The following is a 14,204-nucleotide window of genomic DNA, read 5'->3' as shown; positions in this document are numbered from 1 at the left end:
CTTGTGGAGATGAAATCCCATCTTCACATTGAGGATACCCTCCATCCATTTTGTGGCACTATCACCGTGCTAAATGGGATAGATTTTGAAAAGATTTAGCAACTCAAAACCGGCATCCATGAGCACTGTGGACCATCAGCAGCAACAGAATTTACTCAACCACAATCTCACCTCATGGTTTGGCATATCCCCCACTCTACCATTACCATAAAGCTAGAGAATTCAATCCTGCTTCAAAGAGAAGTCTAGGAGGGCATGCCAGAAGCAGCACCAAGAATGCCCAAAAAGTGTGGTGTAAACTTGGTGAAGCTATACAACACAGGACAGGCATGTCAAACAGTGGAAGCAATGTGCAATATACAGAGCTAAATGATTCCACATCCAAAATGTCTGCAGTCCTGCCACATCCAGCCATGAATGATGGTGTACAAGCTGCATGGGTTACATCTTAACATGACTGGGACTGATGCACTCGCAGGGAGGTTTGCTAGTGCTGTTGGGGTGGGTTTAAACTAGTTTGTCAGGGGGGTGGGAAACTGAGGGGTGGCCCAAATTGGAAGAAAGTTAGAAACAGGAACTAATAGTGAGACAAGAAGGCAGGAGAAACAAAGCAGAGCATTGAGTATGCTTCGAATGCGGAATGATGTCAAAGGGTACTCCAGCCTGAATGCATGCAGCATTTGCAATAAGGTAAAATAATCTAAAGGCACAAATAGAGGTGAATGGGTATGACATAATTGCCATTACGGAAATATGGCTGCATGGTGACCAAGACTGGGAACTGAATATTCAAGGGTATTTGATGTTTAGAAAGCACAGACAAGAAGGGAAAGGAGGTGGAGTTGCGCTGATAATAAGGGATGGGATCAGTGCATTAGTAAGGGAGGATCTCAGATTGGAAGAACAATGTGTGGAATCTGTTTGGATGAAGTTAAGAAACAGCAAAGGGCAGCAGACATTGGTTGGAGTTGTTTATCGGCCACCAAACAGTCGCTGTAATGTGGGGCATGGTATTAATCAGGAGATGAGAGAAGCATGTAGCATGGGCAATACAGAAATCATGGGGGTGAATTCAATCTGCATATAGACTGGGTAAATCAATTAAGCACTAGTGCTGTGAAAGACGAGTTTCTGGAGTGTGTTAGGGATGGTTTTCTAGAGCAGTATGTTGAGGAGCTGACTTGTGGCCAGGCTATTTTAGATCTAGTATTATGGGATGAAAAAGAGCTAATTAATTAATCCTTTAGGGATGAGTAACCACCACTATATGTTAGAATTTTACATTATGTTTGAAAGTGAGGTAGTTTACTCTGAATCAAGGGTTTTAAAGTTGAATAAAGGAAATTATGAAGGTATGAGGGACAAATTGGCTGAGGTGGATTGGGAAAATACATTAAAAGGTATGACTGTATATAGGCAATGTCTAGTCTTCAAAGAACTATTACATAGCTTACAGCAACTATACATTTCTTTAAGGTGCAAAAACCCCAAAAAAGTCAGTCAACCGTGGCTGACAAAGAAAGTTAAGGATTGTATAAGCTTAAAAGATGAAAAGGAAAGTTGCCAGAAGCAGTAGTAAACCTGAGGATTGGGAGGTTTTTAAAATACAGCAAAGGAAGACCAAAAAATTGGCAAAACAAAGGGAGAAAATAATATGAATGCAATCCAGCAAAAACATAAAACAGACTGTAACAACATCTCTAGGTATATAAAAAGGAAGCGTTTGGCTGAGACAAATGTGGGTCCATTACAGGCAGCGTCAGGAGAATTCATAATGGGGAATAGAGAAATGGCAGAGAAGTGACATGATTACTTTGTGCCTGTTTTAACTAAGGAGGATATAGGAAATCTCCCATACTTAGAGATCCAAGGGACTAGGGAGAATGAGGAGTTTAAGGAAATTAGTATATTTAAGAAGGTTGTATTGGAGAAATTAATGGGACTGAAAGTTGATAAATTCCCAGGACCTGATATTCTGCATCCCAGAGCGTTAAAAGAGGTTCCTGAAAATTGGAAAGTAGCCAAATGTCACCCGACTATTTAAAAAGGGAGGGAGAGAGAAAACAAGGAACTACAGGCCTATTAGCTTTATATCAGCAGTAGGGAAAATGCTAGAATCTTTTATAAAGGGTACGATCAATAGATACTTGGATAATCATAATCTGATTGGGCATACTCAGCATGGATTTGCAAATGGAAAATCATGACGAGCTTGTTGGAGTTTTTTGAGGATGTTACTAACAAAATTGATAAAGGAGAGTCGATGGACACAGTATACTTGGATTTTCAGAAGGCTTTTAATAAAGTCCCCCACAGGAGGTTGATTAGCAAAATAAAAGCTCATGGGATAGGAGGCAATATACTGGCATGGATTAAGGATTGGCTAACAGGCAGAAAACAGAGAGTAGGAATAAACGGCTCATTCTCACATTGGCAGGCTGGGACTATTGGGGTACCACAAGGATCAGTACTTGGGCCCCAGCTGTTCACACTATATATCAATGATTTGGAAGTGGGGACCAAATGTAACATTTCCAAGTTCACGGATGATACAAAGCTAGGCGGGAATGTATGTTGTGAGGAAGGTGTAAAGCAGCTACAGGAGGATTTGGACAGACTTAGTGAGTGGGCAAGAACATGGCAGATGGAATGTAATGTGGAAAAATATGAGGTTATCCACTTTTGTGGAAGGAACAGATGTGCAGAGTTTTTCCTAAATCCTAACAAAGTGTAGATGTATAAAGGGAACTGGGTGTCCTTCTCCAAAAGTTATTGAAAGCTAAGATGCAGGTGCAGCAATCAATTAGGAAGGCAAATGGAATGTTAGCCTTTATCGTAAGAGGATTTGAGTACAGGAGTAGTGAAGTCCTACTTCAACTGTTTGGAAGCTTGGTTAGCCCATTGCCACACAAGTGCCAGGCAACGACCATCTCCAATAAGAGAGAATCCAACAATCACCCCTTGATGTTCAATGGAATTACCATGTCTGAATCCCCCAATATCAACATCCTGGGGGTTGCCATTGACCAGAAACTGAACTGCACTAGCCATATAAATACTGTGGCTACAAGAGCAGGTCAGAGGTTAGGAGTTGTACGATAAGTAATCCAACTCCTGACTCCCCAAAGCCTGTTCACCATCTACAAGGCACAAGTCAGGAGTGTGATGGAATACTCCCCACTTGCCTGGATGAGTGCAGCTCCCACAACACTCAAAAAGCTTGACATCATCCAGGTCAAAACAGACTGCTTGATTGGCACTCCATCCACAAACATTCATTCCCTCCACCAATGTCGCACAGTAGCAGCAGCGTGTACCACTTACAAGATGCACTGCAGGAATTCACCAAGGCTCCTTCGACAGCACCTTCCAAATCCACAACCACTACCATCTAGAAGGACAAGGGAAGCAGATAGATGGGACTACCACCAATTAGAAGTTCCTCTCCAAGTCACTCACCTTCCTAACAACACTGTGGGTGTACCGACACCACATGGACTGCAGCAGTTCAAAAAGGAAGCTCACCACCACCTTCTCAAGGGCAATTAGGGAGAGGTAGCAAATTCCGGCCTCGTCAGCAACACCCACATCCCGTAAAAAAATAAATAAAATATTGCTCTGTTGTCATATCCCTAACAATAGTTTCTGGCATTTTGCATACTATGTCAGGCGAACTGGCCTGTTGTTCCTTGTTTTCTCTTTTCTTAAATAGTGGGCTATATTGGCTTCCAATCCTTCGAAACTGTTTTACAATCTAAGGCATTCTGGAAAATTGAAACAAATACATCCACTACATCTGCATCCAACTCTTATAATACCCCAGAATTCAGGATAGGTTCAGGGAAAATGTCACCACTTAGTCCCATTAATTTCTCCAGAACTGTTTCCTTAATTATTTCTTTAAGTTCCTCATTCTCGCTAGACTCTTGGTTCCCCATTATTTCTGGAAATTTTTTCATGTCTTCCCCTGTGAAGAAAGGTACAAAGTACTTGTTTAACGCCTCTGTCCTTTCCTTATTTCCTGTTATAGTTACACAGGTCTCTGCCTTTAATGGGCCCGCATTTGCTTACATTAATCTCTTCTTATTTACATACTTATAAAAACGATGTGTCCGTGAGCTGAATTTTCGCGAGTCCAATGTGCGGGTACATAATATAACAAAGATGCACAATTGCTGAACACACCTTTAAAAAGGGTTCATTCTGAAGAAGATTCATATGGTCGTTTGGTAGTACAGGATTTAGTGAAACAGGATTTGAGTATTGCTATAAAAAGACATTCATGGGATGTGGGCATCACTGGTTAGGCCAGCATTTATTGCCCAGCCCTAATTGCCCTTGTTTAGAGAGTATTTTAAAGAGTCAACCACATTGCTGTGGCTCTGAAGTCACATATAGGCCAGGCTATGTAAGGACATGAATGAACCAAGTGGGTTTTTACAACAATCGACAAGTAGCTGCGGATTTCATGGTCATCATTAAATGTTTAACTCCAGATTTTTATTGAATTCAAATTCCATCATCTACTATGGCGCGAATCGAACCCAGGTCCCCAGAGCTTTACCCTGGGTCTCTGGATTACTAGCCCAGTGACAATACTATTACGCCATCACATCCCCAACGCCTTTCATCAGGACACACACAAGAATACCAATAAGGGGAAAACAACAATTTATACTGTACGTGAAGAGAGTGCTGATTGGTTGGCAAGTGCCGTTGCCATAGAGCCACTGATGGTGACTGACAGTTAACTGCCAAGCGTTGTCTAAAGCATTGTTAAACGAGGCAGCTCGGCCCTGATTCCTCAGGGCAATGCCTTGACTAATGAGTCAGCAAATGACTGTCACTTATTGTGTTTAGTTGAAACAGGCATAATGTATGTACATGTTCTATCTGTCTGCAAGAAACAGGGCCTCTGTATTAATATATGTAGCTTACAGTACAACAAAATGCGCCACACTGCGAGCCCAACTGGAAATCTTAAATTCGTTTTCGGCGTAATTCTTAGCATGCTGATGATTAGTTAGCAAACATTGTCCAAACGCAGAATCACTTCTAATTTTGGACACTGTTTTGAGCTTTACAAGCACAGGCTGGTTGGGGATGGTGTGTACCCTGCCCACTGCAAACAGAGGCTAGTACATGCTGTTTGATACGATTTGCCAGTCTTTGGGACATAAGGCCTATATACCTGACATCACACTGGCACTGAAATTCATATACTATATTATTCATTTGTGTGATAGGCAGAACTTTTTGGCTTGACAGCAGCGCCCACTTAGTGGTGAATACCACTCATATTGCCACTGCATAGTAGCAGCATGAAACAGCTAGCTTCACCTGTTGCTCAAATTTTTGAGATACTTTATCCTTCCAAGGTAATCTTGAGGGAGACTGGGCATTTTTCAGGGCCGAAAGTGACGACCTTAGGCCCGTTCATGAGCTTGTGTGATATACAGTGTAAAATGATCTGATCACTGTGGCCATTATCCCACAGGATGGGTTTGATATGCCCTATTTCAGCATTTAGCTTGCATGGAGACCAAATGGCTTTGGCCCAATTTACAAGGTTGCCAATGAGACCAATCTTACAGCGCATGGAACTGTAAGAATTCCAATGCCTATATTAACCAGTGAAGGTGGGCTTGCGGTAGACAATGGTAGAGAATCTCCAGCAGATTTCTCAACTAGTACATCAAGGAAAGGGAGTTCATGTGATTGCTCCATTTCAAAACTGAATTCGAGCACAGGATGGAGATATAAGGAGTGACAAGGTATTGGAGGCGTTGGCAGGCTTAAAAGTGGACAAATCTCCAGGTCCGGATGATTTGTGTCCCAGACTGCTAAGGGAGGCAAGGGAGGAGATCACAGGGGCTCTGACCCAAATTCTTAATTCCTCTCTGGCCACGGGGGAGGTGCCAGAGGACTGGAGAACAGCTAATGTGGTTCCGCTATTTAAGAAGGGTTGTAGAGATAAGCCAGGAAACTACAGGCCAGTGAGTCTCACGTCAGTGGTAGGGAAACTATTGGAGAAAATTCTGAAGGATAGAATCTATCTTCACTTGGAGAAGCAAGATTTGATCAGGGATAGTCAGCATGGTGTTGTCAGAGAGAGGTCATGCCTAACAAATTTGAATTTTTTGAGGAAGTGACCAGGTATGTAAATGAGGGTAGTGCAGTTGATGTATTTTATATGGATTTCAGCAAAGTCTCTGACAAGGTCCCCCATGGGAGACTTATAAAGAAGGCAAGTACACATGGGATACAGGGTAATTTGATAAGGTGGATTCAAAATTGGCTTAGTTGTCGGATACAGAGGGCGATGACAGAAGGATGCTTTAGGGACTGGAAGCCTGTGTCCAGTGGCGTACCACAGGAATCTGTGCTGGGCCTCCTATTATTTGTCATTTATATAAACGACATAGGTGACTATGTGGGGGGGTCGGATTAGTAAGTTTGCGGATGACAAAAAGATTGGCTGGGTGGTTAACGGTGAGGTTGAGTTCTTGGGCTACAGGAAGTATAGACGGGATGGTCAAATGAGCAGATAAGTGGAAGATGGAATTTAACCCTGAAATGTGAGGTGATACACTTTGGTAGAAGTAATTTGACAAGGAAGTATTCAATGAACTAGGAAGCTCTGAGGAACAAAGGGACCTTGGCGTATGCATCCATAGATCTCTGAAGGAGGAGGGGCATGTTAGTGGGGTGGTGAAAAAGGCATATGGAACACTTGCCTTTAACAATTGAGGCATAGATTACAAAAGTAAGGAGGTCATGTTGGAGTTGTATAGAACCTTGGTGAGACCACAGCTGGAGTACTGTGTGCAGTTCTGGTCACCACATTGTAGGAAGGATGTGATTGCACTGGAGGGGGTGCAGAGGAGATTCACCAGGATGTTGCCTGGGGTGAAACATTTAAGTTATGAAGAGAGGTTGGTTAGACTTGGGTTGTTTTCGTTGGAGCAGAGAAGACTGAAGGGCGACCTGATTGAGGTGTACAAGATTATGAGGGGCATGGACAGGGTGGATAGGAAGCAGCTGTTCCCCTTTGTTGAAGGGTCAGTCACAAGGGGACATAATTTCAAGGTGAGGGGCAGGAGGTTTGGGGGGGGATGTGAGGAAAAACTTTTTTACCCAGTGGGTGGTGACGGTCTGGAATGCGCTGCCTGGGAGGGTAGTGGAGGCGGGTTGCCTCACACCCTTTAACAAGTACCTGGATGAACACTTGGCACGTCATAACATTCAAGGCTATGGGCCAAGTGCTGGTAAATGGGATTAGGTAGGAAGGTCAGGTGTTTCTCATGTGTCGGTGCAGACTCGATGGGCCGAAGGGCCTCTGTTGCACTGTGTGATTCTGTGATTCTGATTAGGACATCTAAGGAAATTCTTACATGTAGCTGCGAATTTAAATATAGCAAACGTATCATGCACATATCGGAAATATGTGAGGGTAGGAGGTTAGATGTCAGTCCATCGAAGGCATGTTTCTCATGGAATCCAACAATATTTGCAAGAGCTGAGCCTACAGGGGATCCCATGGCAACACCATATATATGGGCATACATGGTTTCATTAAAACTGAACTCAACTGTGAGAGTTGCTGAGTTCATAAGGTCAATGCAGACTGATTCGCACAATGGTGGCGGATCTAGGTCACCATGATATCGTGCTGCAGTGCAAATATCTATGGTTCCTTAGGGGGAACATTGGTGAATTGGCTAGCAATGTCAAATGAGCACATGGACACAGTGCTGCTATCGATATGCAAGTTCTGTACGGTCTTCACAAATGTGGAGTCCTTCACTGTGTATGTGGAAAACTTGCTCAAAACTGGTTGTAACAATTCACCCAACCATTTGGCCAATTCATGATGTGCAGAATCAGTCATAGATAAGATAGGGCGTAAACTTTGTGGACATCGCTTTGTGAGTCTTGGGCAGCCCATGCACACAAGGACGTTGCAAACTGTGAGGACGAACCCTGTCATATATATCATGTGGCAGCTAATCGCTCTTATACAAGTCCAGCAAGCGTTTTTTTTAGCGTACTTTTGAGCAAGGCTGTCCAGTCATACTGAGCGGCAGGTCCAATGGATACAAATTTGGATTGTCATTAAGAATGATGTGCATTTTGTTGATATAGTCATGCTTGTTAAGGATGACGATTCCGCTCCCTTTGTCAAGTTTACTGATGTCTGGGTTGGCCTTAAAGCTTTGCAATGCTGGAAGACATTCACGCTGCAAATGAAATTCAGACAGGAAGTTCAGAATCCTGCAATATGTGTACGTTCAGTCAGCTAGATGCACTTTCAAGGATTCAGCGTCTTCAGGGGGAATTTGTGGGGGGATAGTTGGAATAGAGGAGTTGTCAAGAAGCTATCATATTTTCCTAATTTTAGACTCATAGATTCATAGACATTTACAGCACAGAAGGAGGCCATTCGGCCCTTTGTGTCTGCGCCGGTCAGTAAAGATCTGACTACGCTAATCCCATTTTCCAGCACTTGGCCATAGTTCTGGAGGCTATGGCAACGCAAGTGAATATCTAAAACAAAAACAGAATTACCTGGAAAAATTCAACAGATCTGATAGCATCAGCGAAGAAGAACAAAGTTGACATTTTGAGTCCTCATGACCCTTCAACAGAACTGAGTAAAAATAGGAGAGTGAAATATAAGCTGGTTTAAGGTGGGGGGGTTGGGGGTGGTTGTAGGGACAAGCAAGCAGTGATAGGAGCAGATAATCAAAAGATGTCACAGGCAAAAGAACAAAGATGTGTTGAAGGTGGTGATATTATCTAAAAGAATGTGCTAATTAAGAATGGATGGCAGGACAAGCAAGGTACAGCTCTAGTGGGGGTGGGGTGAGATAAGACTAACAGGGCATAAAAGGTATAGATTTAAAAATAATGGAAATAGGTGGGAAAAGAAAAATCTATATAAATTATTGGAAAAAACAAAAGGAAGTGGGAAGAAACGGAATTGGGGTGGGGATGGAGGAGGGAGTTCAAGATCTAAAGTTGTTGAATTCAATATTCAATCCGGAAGGCTGTAAAGTGCCTAGTCGGAAGATGAGGCGCTGTTCCTCCAGTTTGCGTTGAGCTTCACTGGAACAATGCAGCAAGCCAAGGACAGACATGTGGGCAAGAGAGCAGGGTGGAGTGTTAAAATGGCAAGCGACAGGGAGGTCTGGGTGATGCTTGCGGACAGACCGCAGGTGTTCTGCAAAGTGGTCGCCCAGTTTGCATTTGGTCTCTCCAATGTAGAGGAGACCACATTGGGAGCAACGAATGCAGTAGACTAAGTTGGGAGGGAGTTACCCTGGGAGTCCTTAACATTGACTCCGGACCCCATGAAGTCTCAGGCATCAGGTCAAACATGGACAAGGAAATCTGCTGATTAGCACGTACCAGCTCCTCCTCAGCTGATGAATCAGTGCTCCTCCATGTTGAACACCACTTGAAGGAAACACTAAGAATGTACCCTGGGTGGGGGACTTCAATGTCCATCACCAAGAGTGGCTCGGTAGCATCACTACTGACCGAACTGGCCAAGTCCAAAAGAATGTGGCTGCTAGACTGGGTCTGCGGCAGGTGGTGAGGGAATCAACAAGAGGGAAAAACGTATCTGACCTCATCCTCACCAACCTGCTCGCCGCAAATGCAGATCCCCCACTCTATCATTACCATCAAAGCAGGGGATCAATCCTGGTTCAATGAACAGTGCAGGAACGCATGCCAGAAGCAGCACCAGGCATACCTAAAAATGAGGTGTCAACCTGGTGAAGCTACAACACAGGACTACTTGCATGCCAAACAGCATAAGCAGCAGATGATAGACAAGGCTAAGCAATCCCACAACCAACAGATCAGTTCTAAGCTCTGCAGTCCTGCCACATCCAGTCGTGAATGGTGGTGGACAATTAAACAATTCAATGGGCGAGGAGGCTCCACAAATATCCCCATCCTCATTGATAGGGAAGCCCAGAATATCAGTGCAAAAGATAAGGCTGAAGCACTTGGTAACATCCTTAGCCAGGAGTGATGATCCATCTCGGCCTCCTCTGGAGGTCCCAAGCTTCAAAGATGTCAGTCTTCATCCAATTCAAATCACTCCATGTGATATCAAGAAACGGCTGAAGGCACTGGATACTTGGGCCCTGACAATGTTCCAGCAATCGTACTGAAGACTCCAGAGCTTACCACACTCTAGCCAAGCTGCACAAGTGCAGCACCCGTGCTCCTGATCTATGGGCACCCGGGGCGGAGAGGGACAGGGAGGCAGGAGGACCTCCTAGTGAAACTCCTTCTGGGCCTAGCCAAGTTGGCCATTAACAGATCCAGGCAAAGGGGGGTTTTCAAGGGGGTTGTCCAACCCGATGTCTGCCTCTCTTCCGTGGCTACGTTTGCAGCTGGGTGTCCCTGGAGAGGGAACACACAGTGTCCACTGGCACCATCGAGGCCTTCCATGCTCGGTGGGCACCATGGGGACTGGGGTGTTTTATTGACTCCTTTGATCACATTTTGGTTTGATGTTTGTAAGTTTCCTTTGAATTTTGTCTTTTGTTTTTGCAGTTTCCCTTTAAAGGGCTGCCTTTTAATTTGTAACAAAAACAGAATTACCTGGAAAAACTCAGCAGGTCTGGCAGCATCGGCGGAGAAGAAAAGAGTTGACGTTTTGAGTCCTCATGACCCTTCAGCAGAACTCGATGAATCCAAGGAGAGGGGTGAAATATAAGCTGGTTTAAGGTGGGGGGGTTGGGTGGGGGGAGAGAAGTGGAGGGGGTGGTGTGGTTGTAGGGACAAGCTAGCAGTGATAGGAGCAGATCATCAAAAGATGTCACAGACAAAAGAACACAGAGGTGTTGAAGTTGGTGATATTATCTAAACGAATGTGCTAATTAAGAATGGATAGTAGGGCACTCAAGGTATAGCTCTAGTGGGGGTTGGGGGGGCATAAAAGATTTTAAAATAATGGCAATTTTTTTTTGAGGTTGTGCCCTCAGGTCCTAGTCTCTCCTACTAATGGAAACAACTTCCACACGTCCACTCTATCCAGGCCTTTCAGTATTCTGTCAGTTTCAATCACATACCCCCTCATCCTTCTAAACTCCATCGAGTATAGACCCAGAGTCCTCAAACGTTCCTCATATGTTAAACCTTTCATTCCTGGGATCGTTCTCGTGAACCTCTTCTGGATCCTCTCCAGGGCCAGCACATCCTTCCTGAGATACGGGGCCCAAAATTGTTCACAATATTCTAAATGTGGTCTGATCAGAGCCTTATAAAGCCTCAGCAGCACATCCCTGCTTTTATATTCTAGTCCTTTCGAAATAAATGCCAACATTGCATTTGCCTTCCTCACTACTGACTCAACCTGCAAGTTAACCTTAAGAGAATCCTGGACTAGGACTCGCAAGTCTCTTTGCACTCCAGATTTCTGAATTCTCTCCCAATTTAGAAAATAGCCTATGCCTCTATTCTTCCTACCAAACTGCATGACCTCACACTTCCCCACATTGTATTCCATCTACCACTTCTTTGCCCATTCTCCTAACCTGTCCAAATCCTTCTGCAGCCTCCCCGCCTCCTCAATACTACCTGTACCTCCACCTATCTTTGCATCATCTGCAAACTTAGCCAGGATGTCCTCAGTTCCTTCATCTAGATCATTAATGTATAAAGTGAAAAGTTGTGGTCCCAACACTGACCCCTGCGGAACTCCACTAGTCACCAGCCGCCATCCTGAGAAGGACCCCCTTATCCCCACTCTCTGCCTCCTGCCAGACAGCCAATCTTCTATCCATACTAGTACCTTGCCTCTAACACCGTGGGCTCTTATCTTACTGAGCAGCCTCCTATGCGGCACCTTGTCAAATGCTGACCCAGCCAGCGAAGCCCACATCTCGTGAATGAAGAAAAAAAACATCTGACTTCTGATTTTGGATGAAGTCACACCAGAATTGAAACCATGCAGAAGAACAAACTCCTCGCTTTCTGGAAGTACATGGTCAGAGAGATTTGTTACGTGTTTAGTGGGATCATTAATTGTATTGCCAAACTGCTTCCACTTATGTGAGTTTGTGGTGTGGCCATGTTTCAGATGAAAACTGTTTATGGTGCGGTCATTGATTGAAGCAATATAGCAGGATAAACAAATCAAATCAGAAAATGAAAGAAATTTGTGCATCTCAGGCCAAGCGCAGAGTAGGGCATGACTTAAATTAGTGACGTCCCTCTATACCCCACCTGTGGCAACGCCACTTGCCAACCAATCAGAACTCTCCTCACGTAAAGTATAAATTGTTGTTTTCCCCTTATATTGGTATTCTTGTGAGTGTCCTGATGAGTGCAAGACAAAAAAGCATAGATTGGGCACCCCATCCACAAACATTCACTCCCTCCACCTCTAACGCACAGTAGCAGCAGCAGTGTGTACCATCTACAAGATGCACTGAAGGAATTCACCAAGGCTCCTTAATCAGCACCTTCCAAACCCATGACCACTACCATCTAGAAGGACAAGGGTAGCAGACGCATGGGAATACCACCACCACCTGGAAGTTTCCCTCCAAGCCACTCACCTTCCTGACTTGGAAGTATATTGCCATTCTCTCACTGTCGCGATGTCAAAATCCTGGAACTCCCTTCCTAACAGCACTATGATTGTATCTATACCACATGGACTGCAGCGGTTTAAGAAGGCAGCTCAGAGTTGCCTTCTCAAGGGCAATTATGGATGGGCAATGAACGTTGGCCTAGCCAGTGAAGCCCACATCCTTCGAATGTATGAAAAAATTCGGAACACATTGGAGGCCAAAATCAGAGGGGCCAGATTAGGAGCAAGGTGGAGAATTATAATGACAGGCCACTAGAAGCTCAGGACCACACATGTAAACTGAACCTAGGTGTTCCACTAAGCAGTCACCCAACCTGAGATTAGTCTCACCAATGTTGAAGAGACCACATCATGAGTAATGAATATAGTGTACTAAACTAAATTGGTGTTTCAAATACCAACAGAAAATGCTGGAAATATGCAGGAATGAACATCGCCTGTTCCATTGCACTTTCCCAATTACACTTCCCTCAGAACAGCTCCACAAAATCCTTTACCTTGCATCAGGAACAGAGAGACAAGCACGGAAAATGCCAGCCATTTGCCAACTGACAGCCAGTACGACTCATACACTTTCAGTGACACAGCTCCGACCTTCTTCTGCTCCTCCAACCCAACGTTGACCACGCTGAGGTCTTGTTCATCTGGCTTGTCTTTCTCCTCCTCCTCCTCCTCCTCCTCCTGAGGGCTCTTTACTACAGCTGAGTTTAAAGAGTACAGACATGGTGAGTGTAAGTAGTGAAAAAATACATTGTACATCTCAAATACCAATCAGAGATCAAAATCCAAGCAAGTCACATTCTCCATCCTGCTGCCACCTCCAAAAAAATCCCTTCACTGTCATATACGTTGTGTTGCACATTGTTCTTGTAGTTTAAATTTCATTGGTCAGTTTTCAGCCCAACCTAGGCTGCGTCTGGGGGAGGAGAAGGAGAGAGCAATAAGCAAAATACTGCAGATGCGGTAAATCTGAAATAAAAACAGAAAACCTTGGAAACACTCAACAGATTTGGCAGAATCTGTGGAGAGAAGCAGAGTTAAATGGTGGAATTTTCTGCTCCAGAGACTAAGGATTGAGGTAGGTGAGAAAGGCCGGGCAGTTCATGGCAGGGAGGCTGGGATTCATCTGCCCCACCGTTAACTTCATTGGGTCATATTTCCAGGCGCTATATTTAAACAGCACCCATGTACACATTCACTCCGTGCAGCCCAGGGCTTGTCATGGCAAACACCAGCATGGCCCCCAGAAGAGACAAATCTTGTGCGCCGAACTTCAGTGACAAGAGACTGGTGTCACTCCTGCAGGTAGCTGAGGACCGGTGGGGGGTACTTCACTGCCGTGCTGGGAGCTGAAGGTCCACCAACCTCACCACAAATGCTTGGTAGGAGGTTGCCAGGGCAGTCAGAGCCTGCAATCCACAGAAGATGACCACTCTCCAGTGCAGTAAAAGGATGAATGATCTCATCATGAGAAGTCTATTATGCAAGTTTAGGATTAGGAAATTAGGAAAGCTCATAGAATGTTATCATTTATTGTGAGGAGGTTTGAATATAAAAGTAGGGAGGTTATGCTTCAATTATACAG

At 44.4% G+C, this 14,204-nt stretch overlaps 1 protein-coding gene across 2 annotated transcripts in view; it reads right to left on the bottom strand.

The window, feature by feature from the left end:
* abcc10 (ATP-binding cassette, sub-family C (CFTR/MRP), member 10) overlaps positions 1 to 14,204 on the bottom strand; it is a 310,704-nt gene that overhangs the window by 106,381 nt on the left and 190,119 nt on the right. For both annotated transcript variants that reach the window (XM_041187839.1, XM_041187840.1), the window contains one exon: positions 13,117 to 13,320. In XM_041187839.1, coding sequence (XP_041043773.1) covers positions 13,117 to 13,320 — 204 coding nt within the window. The remainder of the gene's footprint in view (positions 1 to 13,116; positions 13,321 to 14,204) is intronic.

Source organism: Carcharodon carcharias, chromosome 5, assembly GCF_017639515.1.
Source record: "Carcharodon carcharias isolate sCarCar2 chromosome 5, sCarCar2.pri, whole genome shotgun sequence".
NCBI classification, from domain to species: domain Eukaryota; kingdom Metazoa; phylum Chordata; class Chondrichthyes; order Lamniformes; family Lamnidae; genus Carcharodon; species Carcharodon carcharias.
This window is presented reverse-complemented; position numbering and strand designations above follow the sequence as displayed.